The 21,180-nt window shown below is 44.0% G+C and overlaps 1 protein-coding gene across 1 annotated transcript in view; it reads left to right on the forward strand.

Moving 5' to 3' along the window:
• The window catches only part of ADAM12 (ADAM metallopeptidase domain 12), a gene marked incomplete at both ends in the record, with an annotated part of 311,848 nt that overhangs the window by 205,700 nt on the left and 84,968 nt on the right, over positions 1–21,180 (forward strand). The window contains 2 exons of the mRNA XM_080911836.1: positions 1,997–2,073; positions 16,737–16,923. Coding sequence (XP_080767962.1) covers positions 1,997–2,073; positions 16,737–16,923 — 264 coding nt within the window. The remainder of the gene's footprint in view (positions 1–1,996; positions 2,074–16,736; positions 16,924–21,180) is intronic.

A 21,180-nucleotide genomic window follows, 5' to 3' on the forward strand; every position in this document is an offset into this window, starting at 1 on the left:
CTTACGAGTGGACAGTTGAACACTCCTTGTGGACTATAAGACAGAGAAGAGCCACAGACATACCCTGAGTATTCCCATGTGCCGTGTTGGAACATGTCACATGCTTGATCACTGGTAGCACTACTGGAGGAGGCCTTGTAAGAAGTGGGTCACTGGGGCTAAGCCTCTCTCTACTTTTTTGTTGTCATGGGAAGCAAGCAGCACCCCTCTCCCACTGCCAAGAAGTCCGCTATGACTTCCCTGCCATAATGGACTGAAATCCTTTCTCCTTGAAGTTTCTATCAAGTATTACAGAAAGAAGAAAAGTCACAATCATGGCACATGACAGTGTTGGGAGAAACCCAATGAGCAGTGGTGAGTGACGGCTGGTATGTGCTTGTAGGAGACATGGTAGACTAACCCTGTACTTCAGGTTGTAAATAAATCCTGGGTGATTACAGAGCTACTCTCAAGACTGTGTAAATAGGAGAAAATAAAAAGCATGTCCCCGTGACCTCAAAGAGAACACCTTTAGTAATACAGTAAATTTAGGGGACGGAAGAGACTCGAATTTATAAAGCCAGAAACTGGGCAACAATGGTCAGGTTCAGAGAATTTTCTTGCACAATAATGGGAGTCACATATTGACATCCTGAATCTATATAAAGGACTCTGAAATCGGATAATAAAAAGTTCAAACAGCACAACCTATCTCCCTGCAACCTTCCCACCTCCCTTCATCCTTTGCCTTTCAGATGACCCAAAAAATTTTATCTTCTTATGCTGTTGATATGAGATTATCTTAGGGAATTTCTCATGGTGGCACAGGTTTCCCTTTGTTACTCAAAGCCATCTGATGTTGGTTTGTATTTTAATTGATAGTGATGGTGGTGGTGGAGGTGGAGATGGAGGTGGTGGTAGTGGTGGTGGTGTGTGTGTGGGGAGAGAGTTTATATGTACTACCACCTGGAGCTGAGTTACAGGTGGTTGTGAGGTGCAGAGCCAGTGCTGGGAACCAAACCCCAATCCTCTGCATGACAGCAAATGCTCTTAGCCACTGAGCCATCTTTCTAGTCTTTTATTAGCAAAGTTTTAAGGTTGTCCTTGTAACTGACTGTCATCACCAGGAATAAGGCACCTGTGGGGTGACATGGGCATGTCAGAGGCAGGCTGAAACTTGATTGTCACCTAGAAGAGTGGTCCCTTTCCTACAAAACACTGGTATGCTGCTGGTGTTTGGGAGGCCTGGGTAAGGAGGGCTGGCTGTGAGTGGCCATTCCTTGCCAGTCAGCAGTTTTATTTGAGCTGTGACTCAACCTTTTTTCACCAGCGCAATCAACGCTGAATCTGGGCAGAAATCTGTCTTCCCAGGAGGTATCTGTACTGAGGTTTCTTTGTGGGATGTTACTGGTATCCTACAGGGATATTTTTTTTTCTTCTGAGACCTCCCTCAATGACCTTCATGCTGAGCTGTATGTAGGTAACTCTCTGAGATCTCTTCTTTCATTCTTCACCAGCCCTATCTGCTCTACTATTTTCCTAAGCCATCCATCCAGGCCTGGGTTTAGTGCATCTCACAGTGCATTTAAATACCCCATCTTGCCTTGGCTCATTATTGGAGACAATTTACGTGAGGGTAAACCAGAGGTGTCTGTATGATTTGTTCTGCTGCTGTGTTTTGTACTCCAGTGGGCATCAGTGCTCTCCTTGGGGGGTGGCAGACATGTGAGAATGGAGGCCAACCAGGAATGTCCAAACCCTTCTGGTAGTCTCTAAGCAGGTCTGATATTCTAACCATAGACTTGGGTAAGTCACATTGGGAATAGTGCTGAACAGTAAGACAGCCTGTATAATAATACAGTATAACATGCCCTATAGCTAAAGCAAGGAGAGGGGATTAGAGGAATATAAATCATCCTAATTCCAAGGAAGATGTATTGATTGATTGATCATTGATTGATTGATTGATTGATTGATTGATTGATTGACTGATTGCTTTCTCTTCTCTCCCTTTCAGGATCATTGTTACTACCATGGACATGTGCAAGGTGATGCTGCATCAGTGGTCAGCCTCAGTACTTGCTCTGGTCTCAGGTAAGTGGATGTGACCACCGAAGCTCTGATTTAACCAACAGTAGACCACCCCTGTCTCTGCACTTGCTTGAAGGCCCTGAGAGAAGACACTGTGGACTCACAGCACAGGTGCTCCTCAGCCTGGGCAAAAGGGATGAGCCCCGTGTAGCTAGCTGATCCAGGATCTTAGCTTTTCCTTCATTTCCTCCCCTTTAAATTCTGTTCTTGTGCTGGGATGTTGGTATAGGGGGTCTGAGAACCACAGAACTAGCTGAGTTCGGGAAAGCAAGCATGGGCTGAGGCTGGGGCTATGGCTCAGTGATAAAAATGCCTAGCTATATAACCCATAGATCCAGTCTCTCACACTGCCAGAAAATGAAAGACTATAGACATTGCATGAAGGAGCTTCTATGTTTGTGGTCCTGATGCTAAGAGATAGGGCATTGTTTATTAACATCATAGCAGCTTGCTTAATCAAAACAGATTTAATCTCTGCCTTCTCACTGGGAAAGAATAAACCCTAATTTTACACTGACCATGTGGAGTTAAACACAGGCCCACCTGGTCAGGTTCGTTTCTGATGAGCTGTGGATAAAAGTACGAAATGATGACCTTTTGTCACCCCAGAATTAGCCTCCCCCATTCCCACCCCTGAACCTCTGCCTATCCTTCCAAGTCAACCAGTCACTACTGGAGAAGCCTCTTGTCTTGCCTTTTTAAATTTTTTTTTTTTATGTTTTACTATATTTGTGTATTGAGTTGTAAACTTTCAGTTTGTATCCTCAAATCCCAAGGAGTTTGGGCCAGGGCACCAGAGTGATGCTCTGTGGGAAGGAGGAGAGAAAGACCTAGAAAAATTTACCAGCTTAAATGACAGGGTGGGACTATGTTTTATATGTCTGCAGTAACTGCCATCTCTGTGAGTTCCATGAGGATTTGGGGAGAATGAGGCACACTTTACACACATGTGACAGCCTACAGACACATAACAGTACAACACACACACACACACTGAATTGCTTTACATATCTTTGACATGTCATTGATGGAGCGTTGGTGTATCTCTTAGTCTGAGAAAGGAAGGCAGTGTCTTATTTTCATTCACTTCTCTCTGATTACTCATTGATTGATGGGACACCATCCTGTCCCCAATGCTATTCTAGGCCTTGGGGATACCACAGTAAATAAACTGTGTTCCTGAGAGAGTGCCTGCCAGGAGGGCACAGTTGACGAGAGAGTGGGTGACAGAAGCCATCGTGAAGAGGAATGAAGCTGATAAAAGAGACAGGAGAAGAGAAAGTGGTCCAAGGTGCAAAGATGAAGGCGAAGCAGGAACGTTGCAGGAAGCAGGAAAGAGTTTGCACACAGCACTGGACCAGAGTAGCAATGTGGCTGGCTTGGCTGGAAAAGAAAGAAGAGGGATGGTAAAACATCAGAGGGGACAGTAGGAAGAGCATGGTGATGAGGTCTGACACAAGAGAGAGTTTGGGGTGTGCAGGAGCCAAGGTTCATAGAAATCAAGATCAATTGTGGGAGAGACACAGTGGGCAGAGCTTGGTAACAAAATGAGGGCAAACCTTGTCACAGTTTAGATAGAACATGTCTCTCAGAGGCTTAATTGTTGGAGCATCTGATCCCCAGTTGGTGGTGTTGTCTCGGGGGGTTGTGGGGCTTTTAGAGGGACAGACCAGCCGCAAGAAGTGGATCACTGAGTAGGGGAGGCTGGACTTTCTAAACCTTTACTGCTTCCAAATGACCTCCCCTTCTTCCCCACAATTGACCTAGCTCTAAGCCACTCCTATCACTTGCCATGAGAGTATACCCTAAACCATGAGCCAAAATAAACCCTTCCTCTCTTACATTGCTTCTTGTGGGATGTCTGATCACAACAACCATAAACGTAGTCTGTGGGGTGAAAGCGAATAGGCCATTGAGGGTAGGTGGGCTGAGATCACTGGTAGAAACACAGTAATCAGGCAGCAAGCCAGCTGTGGGACCATGGATACCTCATTCACCCTGAGCTCCATCCTCCCGGGTTAAAGTCATTGGGTATGACGAAGAAACAGACGTCTTCAAACTGGCTTGAAGACAAACAACCTGACTGGAAGACCAGTCCTGACCACTAAAAGGTTCAGAGGGCTTCAGATGAGGTTGGACTTAGGATCTCAAATAGACTTTATTTTCTCTCTAACTCCAGCTTTGACTTTATTCTGTGTTTATTCTAACACAGTGCCTGCCTATTTGTTTGCTTGTTTTTACATTTTAAAAAGATTTTATTTATTTTTTAACTTTTATTTTTATTTTGAGATTATAATTAATTACAATATTTCTCCCTCCCATTTCTCCCTCTAAGCCTTTCCATACGCCCCCCACACACACATGTACACGCACATACACACTCTCTTTCTCTCTCTCTCTCTCTCCTTTAAATCCATGTCCTCTATTTTCACTAATTTCTATTATATGCATATGTGTGCATATTCATAAATATAACATGAGACAGTGTTTAACCTTTGAACAACCACACAAAATTCCACAGTGTGGGTGACTGAGACTTCCCACAGCCCAAGAGGCTGAGTTTACGATCAAGGTGCTGACATGATATGTTTCCTTCTGAGAGCTAATCTCTGGGCTTTTGTTTGGCACTGCCTTGATATACACTCACATGACTTCCTTCTGTGTGTGTGGAGACAGGAAGCTCTGCTGTTGGTTTCCTTTGTGACACTTTCCTGTGACTCTGTCCTCACACCCTTAACCGAGGGAACTTCTCATCTCTCAGAAAGCCCCAATTCTAACACTCCTACACTGGAGACTATGTGAATTGTTGGTGCTGGGGACTGGCACTTAAACTGTAATGAACAGTTTCGTTTTCTCCATATTGAATTATATTCTGATGGAAAGAAGCTGCTGGCATTAGGAAGCTCATATCCTGAGGGGGCAGGAATGGAAGCGGGAGGACCTCTCTTTCAAGTTCAGCAAACATCTCCCCAGTACATCTTAATTGTGCAGATTGGATCATCACCCACCTCGGGGAGAGACACAGCGGCACATGGATAGATGCTCTGGCCCAAACATTATGTGTCCATACCTGGGCCAGGCTGACACAGGCAAATAAAAGGAAAGAATTGGCAGCATCAAGAGCAATGATGAGCATTAGCAGGAAGGACAAAGAGAAGCCAGAAATGCTGAGCATGCCATGGTGGATCAGCTCTGAGATCCTTGGTCAGTGGGGACATCCAGTAGTCGGGCAGTCTCAATGAGAACATCAAATTCTAGATGAGTGACAAGAAGGTGGACACATTTGATAAAACAGTTTATGAACCAGTGACCATAACTATCTAGAACTACTGGGCTGGGGGTTTCCAGAGTAAGATTCTGATGTGGGACCTCTCCTGGGGGCATATAAAGAAATATGTATGTATCCCAGATGGAGAAGATATTCATAGAGCTAAGAAAGGTCTATGGATTTGCCCCCCTGTAAATTGCTAGTCAAACCAATGTGTGTCTTGGGGTTATTCACAAAAACATGGGTGGCATCACAGGGAAATCCTTTGTGCAACTTATATTCAGCTACCATAAAAGAGTTTCCTAACCCACAGTCCACTCGTTACCTGTCTCAATTTGTTTAGCTTTATCGTTTTATTTCTTGAGACAAGATCTCACATAGCCCAGGCTATAGAGAAGGCTTGCTTGAACTTCTAATCCTCCTGCCACTGCCTCCCTGGTGCTAGGATTACTAGCATATGCCACGACACCTGGCTTCTGTTATCCACCCTTGAGCCTTGTGAGACCCGTGATCCCTCCCCTTTCTCCATGAGGGAGTATGGATAGAGGTTGTCACGCCCAACCCAGAGGAAACACTGCACAGCACATCCTAAGGGGTCAAGCTGCCATAGGGACCTGCCACACCAGCTACCACATACTTCATCCTTCCTGCACTGCCCACTAAATGTCTATTCCCACACACTGCCTGAACTCTACTATGAAGACACAGGTAATCCCATAGAGCAAAGCCACCCAGACACAAGAGTCTGCATCCGCAGCCACCTCCCATTCCCGGCTCCTGGAAAGCATCTCTTTCCTTGTTATTAGCCACAGACTCCAGAACCAACTGAGAAATGTTGTGCAGTCACTGTGACTGTGTTCCTGCCCCCCACCTGATCTTCTTGCCACTCTAACACAGAGCACTCATCAACAGAGAAATCACAGGCCCGTGTTGTCAGCTTTATCTTTCTGTGAGAGAAGCAGAGCTCTACATCCAATCTGCAGCTCCCTGACAGAAAAATCGATCGGGGCTGGAAATAAAGAACTGTATTTATCCAGAGTAGTACCAGCATGATAGACATTAAGATAGAAAATAGAGGTAGATTTTACGCTAAGTATGGTGTGTTTTGGAAACCCAAGGGCATGGAAGTATCTGGGTGTCCTCAATCCACAGAGAGAATTGGCTTATACAAGTGCCTCTTCATTGGCTGCCCATAATGATGGATGAAGTGCATCCAATTCTGTTCAGTCCATAGATTCAGAATTGTTCCTCTCTCTCTCTCTCTCTCTCTCTCTCTCTCTCTCTCTCTCTCTCTCTCTCTCTCTCTCTGTGTGTGTGTGTGTGTGTGTGTGTGTGTGTGTAGTGTGAGTAGATGAACTCACCCTCATATGTGTACATGAGGAGAGGTCAGAGGTGAGCACTGGGTGTCTTCTATTGCTCTCTGTCATATTTTTTGAAATGAGATCCCTCACAGAGCCTGAAGCTCACCAGTTTGGCTAGACCAGCTTTCACGCAGGCCTGTACCTACCTTGCCAGTGCTTGTGGTATAGATGTGAAGTGCCACATTCAGCTTCTCCTTGGATCTGAACTCAGGTCCGCATGTTTGTGTGGCATGCATTTTCCTCACCGAAGACTCCCCAAGCCCTGGACCAGCATTCCTCTTTAGCTCCATGCCTTCTTCCCTAAGGGAGCTGCCCTGGTCCACCACACTGTATTCTAGCTGTGTCACGACCATGTCCCATGCATGTATCTTGTTGTTGTCATCCCTGCCCTTCCCCTGCCTCAGCTTAGTTGGCCTTTCCAAAGATCACTCTCCCATCAAGGCCAAATCAAAGGGACACCTCTTCATGGAGCCTCCATCTAATGCAGCTCTCCCTTGAGCCATGTGGATGGCACCTGTTCACTCACCTCAGCTCTTACAGCATTTGATCCTTCGTAAATACCTGTCCGTATCCTGTGTGTCCATTCTTTTCTCTGGCTCTTTCTGCCCTGTGATAAGAGCCTTCAGTGTGGCAAACATCCCTGAGACAGTCTGTGTAGCCCTTGGTCATAAACTGGAGCTTCTAGCAGAGAGCTTCCGATGTAAGAGGCAGTTCAGGATGATTTTTGAAATTGAACTAAATAAAATATCAAGGACTGGAAGGTTAGCTCCATGGTAGATCTCTTGCCTAGTATTCACGAAGCCCTATGTTTGATTCACAGCATCACAAAAAAAAATTAATAAAATTAAAATATTTGTATGGGAGCTATCTTAGTTAGATTTTACTGCTGTGAACATATACCATGACCAAGGCGATTCTTATAGAGGACAGCATTTAATTGAGGCTGGCTTACAATTTCAGAGGTTCAGTCCATTATCATCAAGGCAGGAGCATGGCAGAGTTCAGGCAGACATGGGGCCAGGGAAGCCAAGAGTTCCACCTCTTGTTCCGAAGGCAAACAAGAGAAGACTAACTTCCAGGCACCTAGGACAAGGGTCTGAAAGCCCACCCTCACAGTGACATACTTCCTCCAACAAAGACACAACTACTCCAACAAGGCCACACCTCCAAATAGTACCACTCTGTGGCCCAAGCATATTCAAACTACCGCAGGAGGTTTATTTGTGCCTATTAAATAAATATGTATATTATTATTACACACCTGAAGGTTTTGTCTTAATTTTAAGAGCATAATATGACATATATGATGCCAGGTTTTGTATATTAGACGCAGAAGAGGTTTCTTTCCTTCATGCTATTTGAAAATAGTCTTCATGGTACTTTTCATAAAGGAGACTGATTCTGTGGCATCCCTAAACCAGTGTCCAAATTACTTTTCTCACTGCTGTGACAAACTACCTGATCAAAGTAATTTCAGGGCACAAAGGTTAGTTTGGGTTCACAGTTTAAGACTAAACTCCATTATGATGCATGAGGCTAGCCCTATTCACAAAGGCAAGAGCATACAGCAGCTGCTCAAACTGCTCCCATAATCAGGAAGCAGTGGAAGAAATGCTGGTAGTCATTTGACTCCCTCTTTTCATTCTTTATGTTCACCCCTACCTGCAGAACAGTACCACCCACATTAGGGTAGGTTACTCCTTCCCCAGATAAACCTCTCTATAAACACCCTGAGTTATGCTGCCTAGCCTATTTGAAATCCAGGCACATTGGCAATGAAGACTAACTATCATAATTGCCATAAACTAAATTATAATTTACACTTGGGAATCGAGACAAGCAAAACCATCAGAGGGTCACTGTTGTGTGTGTGCAGCATTACTGTCGACAATTTGACAATCTGAAGAAATCCGACTGTCTGTCTCAGCTGAGAAACCAAACAGCCCCTCTGCTCCTCTCCATTAGCTGGGCGTGGGGGCTCTGCTGTTGTCTGGCACCCCCTCTTCTTTTGCATGTGTCATTCTACAGTTTCTACCCCCATCTCCACTTCTTCCTGTGTGTTACCTTCTGTCTCTTGTCCCCAGAGTTAGGGTCCACTCTCAGAACAAAGCCATTGTAAGGGATGCATTTTAATTATATCCTCAAAGACTCTGTCTAGGAGTGATCTGTTCAGAGGGACTTAAAGCATCTCTGTTCAGCCCCAAAGTGTCCTTGGGCTCTTATCGCTTCACTGATGAAACAGGCCTCTGCCATCTGCTTTACAGGATTTCTATACATGCTAGAAAAAAACAGTCCACTCAAGAGCCTGGGGTTTGTGGACAGGGGAGGGTAGAGAGGTCCCATTTTCTTGGGGGAAAATGATGAACTGACCTAAGATTAGGTAGTGGCGACATTTGTAAAAAGCCAATATTCTAAAAGACAAATGACATGCTTTAAACCAGTGTGTCTCAATCTCCCTAATGCTGCACCCATTTAGTACAGTTCCTCATGTTGTGGTGACCCCCAACCATAAAATTATTTCCATTTGCAACTTTATAACTGTAATTTTCCTAGCCTTACAAATCATAATACATAGATGTTATTTCTTATTGTCTTAGATGACCCCTGTGACAGGGTTGCTTGTCCCCTTTGCAGTTGTGACCCAAAGGTTGAGAACCACTGCGGTTTAAACTTAGTAATATACAGAGTCTTTCTCTATGAGGCTGTTACTTGAAAGGGGGACATACCTCAGGCTGTCTCCCCACACATACAATCTATTCACAGTAACAGGTTCTGCTGCTGTTGCTGTTGATGCCGGATGGCTTGAAGACATGACATTCAAAATGTCTGGGGAACAGGAGGCTGGAAGGATGGCTCAGTAGCTAAGAGCACTTATTCCAGTAGAGGACCCAGGTTTGGTTTCCAGCACCTACATGGTGCCTCACAACCATCTCTAACTCCAGTTCCAGGGAGATCTGGAGCCCTCTTCTGCTTTTGTGGGCACCGGGTACAGACATACATGCAGACAAAAGATCCGTGCACATAAAACTAAAAATTGATACCTATATTTTTAAATGCCTGGGACCAGTAGTGTTACTGATCTCAGATTTAAGAGTTGGGTCTTTCCATCTAAGGATGCTCAACTTGTGAATAACTATTCTTAAATGCTTTGTAATCATTGCATCTTTGACATCTCTATCATGCATCTCATACTAGTGGCCCAAGCCATTTGAAACAGGAGCCCCAGGCTGGCATCTTTGTACCTAACTCAGTACTTAGCACATGGCCACAGCAGCAGTAGTGATGAATACTTTTGCTTGTTTGGCTTCTGAGTCAGATATGCACATGGGAAGCTGGTTCAGAAAATCAGCCTATGCTAATATTGCTAATATTAGCTCATATTGCTGCCCTCACAGCTTATCAAGTATCCATGAGGCAGGATATTACTTTTATCCATGAGCTCCTCCAGAAAAAGGGACTGAAATGAAATTTCATGCCAACTGCATTTCTATCCTATGACTGACAACCTGATACAAAGGCCAAAAGTCCTTCCTCAGGGAACCCCGCTAGCAGCAGGGCACTGAGCTACCAGGGATAGTCTGTGTTTCTTCACTGGTCTTCACTGTTGTTTTATTGCAGTAGTTGGGATCCACGAGCCCTTTTCCTGCTTGCCTAGGACTCATAATGAAATAAGAACAACAACATTAAGCTGCATTATTGCCCAATGCACCCTTACTTTGGAGACTTGAATTTTTAGGACACAACCGTAACCTTGAGGGAACACAGAGCGAATGTGCTTACCCAGTGAAAGCACACAAAGACAACTTACCAGTTTGATAAATCCTTCTTCATGGCCATTCAAGGAAAATATGTTCAAGGGCTTTGTTTTTGTTTTGTTTCTGACTGGGTCTCATGTAGCCAAATGCTGGCTTCAGATTATGTGTAGAATCTTGTGTTTCCTTAAATGCAGCTTCCCCTTCCATCTTTCAAGTACAAGAATTACAGCTGTCACCACCATACTTAGCTGACATGGGGTCAAGAAGGGAACAAAACCAGGGTCTCATGCATGCTAGGCAAACCTGTCACCTGAGCAACATCCTCTGCCCCAGACTTGGAATGTTAAGAAAAGACCATTGATTATCCCGGCAGCTACTCATCTCCCTGATCTGTCTTTTTCTCCTTCCAGCTAAAATACTTGTGTCCCTGTTCTGAAAGCCTCATTCCTCCCAAAGCAAAGCTTTCATAGAGTTGAGTAAGGGTACATGGAAAAACATAGGTCTGGTTGGCTCTCCAGCTCTTTTGGGAGCTACTTGGCTACCTTAGACACCAGGGATGATGACTGTTGTTTCAACTGCATGATCATCTCCACAGTAGCTGGCATAGTGGGGCTGGATACAGTCGCCATCTTTCCCAAACTATGACATATCTTCTTTAGGCCTTTCCTCCCTGTGATATGGAGTGGGTAGAAACCGACATTCCAAATCTGCTAGACTTAAATTCTCTACTCTGAGATTCTTCCAACTTGATGTTCATAATCAAATGTTTATGACATCCAACTTAAAACAAATTGCCTCCCTTATCTAACTTGGGGCCAAGGAGGGCTGTGAGAACATCACATTTCCACATCTCAGAAACCGTGAGTGCTTGAATCTTAGACTGTTCTTTCCAGAGATCTTTACAGCTAAATGATTAATTATACCCAAGAAAGTCCAAAGCAATTATTTAATTATGCTGTATTGTAGGCTGCCAGCTGTGTGGAGCAAAGGGAAGGCTTTCACCCCTGTTTCTCAACATCTGGCCTTTGGATGACTTAAAAGATAAAAGGAGATATGAGAACATTTTTATGACCAAGTAAAAGTTTCTAGAACTTTCCACTGAGTAGAAAAACTTTCAGCAGTTGGCGTCTCTTGAGTGATTAGAGCATCATGCTATGTTTCATTCTCAGTCCCCAGATGACTGGAGTCAATGCAAACAGCAAGGAGGACTTGAGTCCAGCCAAATCAGCAAATCATGGAGAGACCTCCCACCCAATAAAGTAGAATTCAACAAATAGCTGATATTATTTAATTCTAGTGTTTCTTTATTAGTGCTTGCGCAGCTGGAGTGTCTAAGGGTAAGAGTAAGACATTGAAGTCATCACTGCTATTGTGTTGGAGTTAGTCAGTGACTCCAAATCTAGAAGTATCTGTTTTATAAAATGAGATGAGCCTACATTTGGGACATACATACTTACAATTGTGTTTTCTCTTGGATGGTTCTCTTGGTCAGTATGAAGTGACCTCCTTTATTTCTTCTGACAAGTCCTGGCTTCAAGCCTATTTTGTCAGATATTAGGATAATAACACCGGCTTCTTCTTGATCCCATTTACTTGGAAGACTTTTTGCTATCCATTCACTCCAAGGTGATGTTTATTTGTGGCTTAAGGTACATTTCTTGAAGAAAAAAAAAATAAGAATCTGTCCTCTAATTCTGTCTTGTAGTCTGTAGCTCTTGATGTGTGGATTGAGATTATCCATAGACAGGGCCATTGGTGACAGGTGTGTGTATCCATGTCATTCTTGCTGACTGTATGGTGTTTGATGATGTTATAGTCCTCCTTTGTTTAATTTCTCTTCCCCATCATTTATCTCCCCCCCCCACCCCCCATAGCCTCTTAAGTGTGCTCATCTTTCTCTTCAGTCCCAAGTATTCGCTGCAGTGTTCCATGTAGGAGTGGTTTGATGACCGTGAATCCCTTTAGTCTGCCTTAATCATGGAGAGTGTTTTCTTCACCCTCTGTTATGACAGATGATTGTGCAGGTTATATTAGGCTGGGATGGCACTTGTGAACCTTCAGATTTTGAAATGCTTCATCCCGAGCCCTTGTGCTTTTACAATTTTAATTGAAAAGTCAGTGATTGTTCTAATGGTCTTATCTTTCCTTGTGGCCTGGCTCTTCTCTTTTGAAGCTTTTAGTGTACCTCCTCTGTTCCACACATTCTGTTTTTAACATGGAGTGTGACACAGGAAGCTTCTTTCCTAGTCTTGTCTACTGAGTGTTCTGCATCCCTCTTGTTTCTGGGTCAGCTTCTCTTTCCCCAAATCTGGGCATTTTCCTCTGTGAAATAGTTTCATCTTTCATTTACATGAAATTCTTCTCCTTCTCTGATGTCTATAATTTGTCATTCTTACCTGTTTATGGTGTCCCCAGGTTCATGTATATTCTATCCATACATTTTACAATCTATCAGTGGCCTTGATGGGCGGATTCTCATGTTCTATTTTGTGTCCAAACCTGGCTATTCCATTGTGACATATTCTGTTGAGGAGACTTTACACTCAACTAACTGTTCATTTTATCTCTTATGTTTTCATCTGCATTCTAATTTCCTCAGGATTTCTTTACTTCAGTATTGCTTTCCTTTCTGTTTCCAGATCATGGATTGACTTCCTTACCTAATCTTGTTTGTTTGTACCCTCTGGGAAAATATTTGCATCCCCTACAAGCTGTTTGAATGTATTTATAATCATCCCTTTGACTTTTGTGACTAGGGTTTTGTCTAAGTCCTTCTCATCATGCGCCGAGACTATCCATGGATTGGTATCGGAGGAGACACGGAGTCCTGAATTTTCAGATCACTTTGGTTTTTGTACTTGGATCTGCCCATGTGATGTCAGATGGCTGGCTAAGGTTTTCCTTATTTTAATTCAGATTACATCTCTTCTTTCAGTGGAGGGATTTACAGTTCAGGAGGGACAAAGTTATAGCAGAGTCTGGTGGGTGAGCTTTTCCTCATCTGTCAAACTGGTGCAGGCACCAGGATGGATCACTAGTGTGTCCCTGTGGGTTGATACTGACTGCAGGAATAAGTGCTCTCTAGAAGTTAACTGACTCTCACAGTCGAGTGAGTAGCGGGTGTCTACAAAAGAGAAACTTGTTAAATAGTGATTGTTTTAGTTAAAGGAACCAAGATGATACCTTAGGTATTGTAAATACAAGTGAGAGGCAAAGAAATGGAGGTGAGAAGTCATAGTGAGTGGTTCCTGATTATGTTGCTAGATGGGAACTAGAGAAAGGGGAGCACCCCAAAGAGGCAAAAAGTACAAACTACAGACACAGAGAGGGAGAATAATTTCATGCAAAAGATGAAACTATTTCACAGACGAAAACAACCACAGGAGAAAATCCCCAAATCTGGGGAAAGAGAAGCCAACCCAGGTTGAAGAAGGACACAGAACACTAAATAGACAAGACTGAAAAGTGGCTTCCTGTGCTAGAGAGGAAGATGTGTACATTCTCCAAACCAGAGAAAACAGAGTAGGAATCCATAAAGAACAGACATGTAGAGGAAGAGTGGGAATAATAGAGGCAAAGAGGAAGAGTGGAGAGATAATGATAAGTGACAGAGAGGGATAAAGATATAGACTATGATGTCATCTACCGGATCAGCCTTTGCTTTAGGAGATATAGTGGGAAGAAAGGAGATGGGGAAAGAGAAAAGAAATCGGGTGAGTAGCATAAGCATGGGGGATAGTGCTGCTCTGCTACACTGCCTGGGGTATGATATAGATAAGGAACAACTGCTGGGAGTGGGGTTGAGAGCTCAGCAGAGATTCAAGAGACAGCAGTCAGTGGCCTGGATGGTGCTTTGTGTCTCCCTGGGCAGATCGCTGCATTGCCTTCCTTGCTCTGCTCTGAGCTCTCCTCCCTGTCGATTTTCAGCCGTCCCGTTCCTCTCCCAAGATTTCCTAGCTCCAACTCTCCGGTGGAGTTTCCTTAATGAGCTACTTGGCTCTATGCTGTGAGCCTGGGGATAGCTGGGCAGCCTCCATGTGGCTGCCTTGCTTCAGTTCACAGGGCCTCAGCAGGGGTGGCTGTACAGTGCCCAAAGCATTGCCTAGAGCTTGGATATGGCTCCCACTGTCTCACTGTTCCCACTGGAACATTAATGGGGTCCTGGTGGCAGTCTTCTGGGACCCAGTCTATAAAAATCTCCATTAGCACAGTTTTTGTAGGTTTTCTGGGCGACAGCTTTTAGCCCAGTTTGCTGAGGGCTGTTGGAGTTGGCCAGATTCTGCATCTGTGACAGAGGTGAGTCCAGAATCAATGCAGAGGAAGCTTGTTGGTCTGTTGGTAGAGAGAGTTAGCTGTGGCATTGATCAGGTGGATCCTGGGGGCTGATGAGGGAGTTAAGATATACCCGTTTTCTTTGTTTCCCTAACCATAATCAATCACTGGCTCAGATGTGACTTCTAAGCCACTGCCTTACCCAGAGTTCCCTTAGCCATATATTTTAAAACTTGGAAACTTGGATGTTTTCCAAGCCTAACTGTTGGCTCACTGGGTTCTGTTTTGGTCATTGTCATTCCCAGAAGGGTGTTTATCTTGTGAGTGTGGCATTTTATATCAGGGAGCAACAGATGGCCGGCATTCCTGTGGGTAGGATACATTCACAAAGTGTGAGATTTGCCCGAAATGATCAGTCTTTGGAATAACCTGTGACCAGCAGCCTGATACGGGGATCTGTCCTTACCCAAGGAAGAGAGATGCCACCATTTAAACAGTAACCTGTGAGGCTGAAAGGTCTCTCTGAGTGATGTAACAACTGTGCCTGAAAGTTAATGTTATCCAGTAGTGCTGGTGAAGAAAGCAAGTTTAGGACACAGAGGAGCCTAAACATAGCTAGGAAGTGTCAGAGCTGGAGCTTGAACTTGGAGTCACAGGATGCCAGAATCCCCTTGCCTAGCTACAGAACAGGGGAGCTTCCACAGTGGTTCTCTGTTCTATAAAGGACTTCCTATGTCATTCGCAAAGAGAAAGACTGAAGTTCAGATCTCCAGAATACAAGTAAAAGCCTGATGGACATCACAGCTGTAATTCCAGCCTTGGAAGATGTACACATGTGGTCCCCAGAGCAAGTACGACGGGCCATAGGTGATCCCTGAGCTTGACTGAGAGGCCCTGCTTCAAAGAATAAGGAGCAAAATGATGAGAGTCATAAAATTGACCTTTGGCCTCTATATGAGTGGACACACATACACACAGGAAGATAACAATGAGCTCCCCAGTAGACTGAAGGCTATCATCACACATAGCTCACATGTTTGCAGTACTGTATTAATTACTTTTCTTGTTAAGGGAAGCAACATTTGCAATGACTTATAATGCAAGGGATGTAGCCGGGATGCTGGGAGAGCAGGGCAGCGGGAGAGAGAGACTTCAGACCGATTGCACCACAGTTAGGAAGAAGAGAATGGACAGAATGGCCCTGCCTTTAAAACCTCAGGTCCCACCCACCTGGCCCTCTTCTTCCAGGAAGACTCTGCCAAAGATTTAGAAAACAGGTTTGGCCAGGACAAATTATTTTAGAGCAGAAATTGTGTTTTTAAAGGGAAGAGAAGGTTTCTTTTCTGAGCTGTGTCTGTTCATTCAGATGCACATTGGATCTTTTTGCCAGACTCTCTTTTGCAGTAATATATCTTTGAGATTTACAAAAGCAAAAACCAAAAAAAAAAAAAAAAAAAAAAAAAAAAAAAAAAAACCACACAGAAGCCCAATGAAGTCTGTTCTTTACTATAAAAATATTTGGAACAAGTGAAATCCCCAAACATGGTTTTCAAACAACTTCAAAAGTGAAAGACACAAACACAAACTATATATATATATATATTCACTTCGTCTGTTTTCTCCTAAAGCTTGAAAATACAAATAAATCAGGATCCCCTTTTATTTTTTCTCTCACTACGAACTGCATCACAGGTGCTAGAGAGATGCTTCAGTGACTGATATCAACCGAGGGGACCGAGACGCGATTCCCAGCACCCATCCTGGGTGTCTTACAAGTATCTGTAACTCCAACTCTGGGAACCAATATCGTCTTCTGGCCTCCTTAGGCCCCTCCACACATGTAGTACTCACACACACACACACACACACACACACACACACACACACACACATGCATGAATACATACACACACACCAACACAGAAATAAATACTTTTAAAAATCCCTCTATCTTCACTACAAATGAGGTACTGTTCTTAAAAACTAATATTTGTATTACCTTCTTAACAGGGGACTAATCGTGTTTGAAAATAAAACCTACATCTTAGAACCGATGACAAACACCACTGACAGATACAAACTCGTCCCAGCTGAGAACATGAAGAACATCCAAGGGCTGTGTGGGTCACATCATAATGAGTCCAGCCTCACCGTGGAAGATGGCTCCCCTGAACCCTCCCAAATGTGGGCAAGAAGGGTAAGAGGGAATTCTAAGTTCATGTTTCTTGAGCCAAGAGCTGAAATAGTGTTAAGAGGTCACTGCCTGACGTTGTGTGGATGGAATGATCCTCATTCCTCAGGAGGTAGGGGATGTCCTGGGGACTTTACAAACTGGAATCCCTGCACCTTCACAGCAATTATAAACATCAGATCCATTAACTTGTGACAAGTAAAGTCCCATCCTCGGAGTCAGAGGATGTCAAAGTCAGCAAGGGTATAGACAACAGTGTGAAGCCAGGGCAGGGCACCCTGGTGGTCAACACAGCAAGCATGGATTCCCCACCCCACCTCACTCTCCACACTGAGGTTTCCTCAGCCCACAGTGTGGGATCTCAGAAGTGGGTACAGAAGATGAACATGCTAGAGGGCCAAGGAGTCTTCTCCGGTGATTTTTACCAAAGTCTTGTTTATCCCTGGGCCATGTTGCCAGCGTTTGTCCTTCCCTCCAGGGCTATGAAACAGCCTGCCTTATCTGACCTCCTGCCCTGACTCCATTTTTGCTGTGGCACTGTAGTTGTCAACAACTACAAGTGGGCAAGAAGTAAAGGGTCTTTTCCTCCACCACAGTATGCACCTTTTCCTGGTTGCTTGTTTGGTGTACGTGTGTGTGTTTCCTATTCCTACTGAGAAGAAATATGTAAAAATCAAACATGGCGCCCCCCCCCCCCTGTGCTAACATTTTATTGCCAAGGACAGCAAGAGTGACATGTTCTTCATTTCCATCACACATTTTATCTTTTCTAGATTTGAGCTAGACTACACACCCAACAGTCAACATTCCCTGAGGATTATTCTTGGTGAATTTTAATCCATTTATCCTTGCTTACTTTCTTTTCTTTTTTTTGCTTTTCAGCTGTCCTAGAAACTGGACAGGGCCTTGCTAATGCGAGGCCAAGTGTACTACTGCTGAACTACCCCACCCTCTAAATCCTCCAAGTTCAAACAGTAGAAGTTATGTTCCGTGCTTTTGTCTCTCCCCTAGTGTTCTCTTTATAGCTGTACAGAATGTCTGGCCCTCTAAACCACCAAACTGTTCATCCAGATTTTCCATCATGAAATTCAAAACTGTCTCCCCTCTGATGGTTCCAAAGATGGTTCATGTACAGTGCTCAGGACATTTTTTATTTGTCTACCTCCCCATAGAGCACTTGGCCCGTAAGTTTCAGGCCCACCTCAGCACTGATGTTAAGGGATAGGGGTTGGGGGAGCCTATCTAAATTTCAGGACCTTAAAACTATCCAGGAATGCCAGCCATGATCGTAAACTCATGATCTTGGCGATATGGAAGTAGGAGATGAATTCACTGGCATTCTTGTTACATAGTCAGAGGCTAGAGAAATCACCCAGTCAGTAAAGCACATGGATGTAGACCTGAGTTTGATCTCCAGAACCTATATTAATAACTAAGAGAACAAAGCTAGGCATACCAATGCCATATTGTAATACCATCTCTGGGAAGGTAAAGACAGGAGGATCTCTGGAGCTCCCGGGCCAACCAGCCTAGACTATTTGGCAAGTTCAGTGAAACTTTCTGTCTCAAGAACAAAACTAAATTGAACTAAGCAACCAACTAATCAACAAAAGCAATAACCTATGAACGTCATCCTGAGGAAAAATAGCTGAGGCTACCTTCTGATCTATGCACACACACTTGCACACATGAGCATATGAGCACATGCACCTACATACATGTGTACACACACATATACACACCCCCATACACATGTGCCCATACATGCATACATGCACACACACACACATATTTACACTTATGCACATATGCCCACACATGCACATGCATGTACACATACACACACATGCATACCCCCACGCACATATGTTCACGCATGCACATGTATGTACATACATGCACACACACACACACACACACACACACACACACACACACAGCAGGGAAATGTTTCCAGCTGCTGCAGCAGCAACAGCAGCAGCACCTAAGCTGAGGAAAGGTCTCTTTCTCATTCTCCTGCTGCCCCACCCCTCATGAGTGACAGACCTACAAGCTAAAATCAGAGACAGCCTCTGCAGTCCCTCTCATGTTTATTTCACTCTTCAAACATGTCTGTTTTTGAGTCCAACCCCAGCTAGGATGTGACTGAGCCAAGCTTCGCCCATAATAAACAAGTAGAACATTTGCATTTTGTTTTCAGGCTCTTGGCTTTGAGTACCTGGTTGAATGCCTGTTACCCACATTGCATGATTTATAACTTGACAGTTTAAATGATGCTCAAATGTGCTCCCATTTCATCTAAAAGTGCAAACTTGGTCTGTACTTGCTGACCGTATTTTAATTCTCTGAGCATACACAGCTCTCTAGAACCGTGATTGGCACCGTCATCTCCAGTCATGTTGACATGGAGAAAAAGAAGAACCCCTGCCTAATGGCGCTGTTTTGCTAATATGGGAGTGTCAATTAACCTTTAAATGGAAAAGGGAAGGCATGGATGCCTGAACCATTCACCCCAACGCCCACGTTCTTCTAAAATTCCTTGTGATGGTCTTACATGAGGGGAAGAGAGCATCCTAAACTGGAGGCATATAATATAGATCGTACAAAATTTAATTTCCAGATAAGCAGACTTGGGAGTTGCAGGTCATGTTGGAGAGCTCTGTGATGAGCAGCCAGAACACAGATCCGTGTTCCATGCCCATCGTCTGCTTCACTGTGGTGTCTTTATTCCTTTATTCTACGCTGAAAAACATCCATGTAGCCGCAGCTAATTAATCTTGTTTATGCCCTGTGCCAAGCACAATTGCTCTTCTCTGGCGTTCTCTTGACCGCCCCCCCAAATGTTAACTATCTCAACTTCTCTGCAGATGTTTGCATTTTTTTCTTCACTAAGCATCACTAATCCATCTGATTTGGGTGTTCGTGCCGACTGTCACATAAAGTTGAGCTGTTTGTCACTTTTACAGATCTCTATATTATATTGTAGTGAATGCCCCATTTGCTTCTGGAAGGCAAGGGTGTCATCACTTTCGCTCTGGGAATTTTCTTTTAAGTCCTAAAGTTTCTTGGTACTGAGCTCACCTACCTGGACTCCTTCACTCCCCATGGACCACCAATGGAGAGCTTGGGTTCATTTGAGGCCTCTGCATAAGGCCTCAAGTTCTATCCCTGGCATCTCATAAACTGAATACGGTGGTGCATGCCAGTAAACCTAGTACTCTAGAGGTGGAAGCCAGAGGATTAGAAGTTCAAAATCACCTTCAGCTCCATAGGATTTAGAGTCCAGTTTCGGTTACGTGAGACCACGTCTCAAAGCACAGAAAGAATAGAAAAGGATTTTAGCAACCACCTCAGTAAGCTTTGTGAGAGAAACTAAGGCTAAATCTGCTAGTAGGAAAATCAGGCCATAATAGCAGAAAAGGGAATTGCTTCATGAAAGCAGTAAGTGGCCTTGGTCTTGCACAGCCCTATATATCCATCACATGGCACACAGCAAGCTCCCAGAAGACACTGTGGGATGAGCAAATCTTTGCCAAGGGTCTGGCCATAAGAAGACAGGATTGCTGTGAAATCTCATTGGTACCCTGGTCTCCTCTTGCTTTCCTAGCTCGAGGTAAGCTCTCAGTACTAGAGATCACATTATGCCTGTCTGAGGATAGTCAGACTCTGGGAACTTGGCTGGTTGACTTTCAGAAGTCCAGGAACTAGTTCCCTCTTGGGTACCTTGTTCCTACCTCTATTCCTACCTTGGAGCTGAAACTGTTGGGCCATTCTCATAGACTCGGGTTTGGGAACAAGATTTTGTTCCCAATCCTGCAAAAGTGAAAATTCAGTCAACCAAGCGGTTTCTAATGTTGCTGCCCATATCACAAATTTGAAGTGTATTTTTTTAAACCTGACAGCCTAGATAGGTAGAGATCCCATGGAGGTAATTTAAACCTCTCTTTCAGCAGGGAGCTGGCCACTCCCCTGTGGCTTTTCATTACGATGTGGTTAAACTTCTCTCTGAGCTTGCAATTCTCCAAATTCATGAGAAAATGTGGATTTCTCTGAAAACTGCAGAGACAGGAAAATTGTGTTCATGTGTTTGTTTTCATTATCTGGGATTGTATGTTTTCTAAACGATGATCCAAGGCCAGTTGGAAATGTCCTCTGCTCATAGATTCTCCCTCTGCAGTCTGAGAAGTGTAAATGCCTAAGCAGCCAGAGAGAGCTTTCTCAAAGAGTTTTTCATGAGAGACTAATTTATTTCTCCATTTCCAC

This window comes from Micromys minutus, assembly GCF_963924665.1.
Source record: "Micromys minutus genome assembly, chromosome: 2".
Lineage (NCBI taxonomy): Eukaryota > Metazoa > Chordata > Mammalia > Rodentia > Muridae > Micromys > Micromys minutus.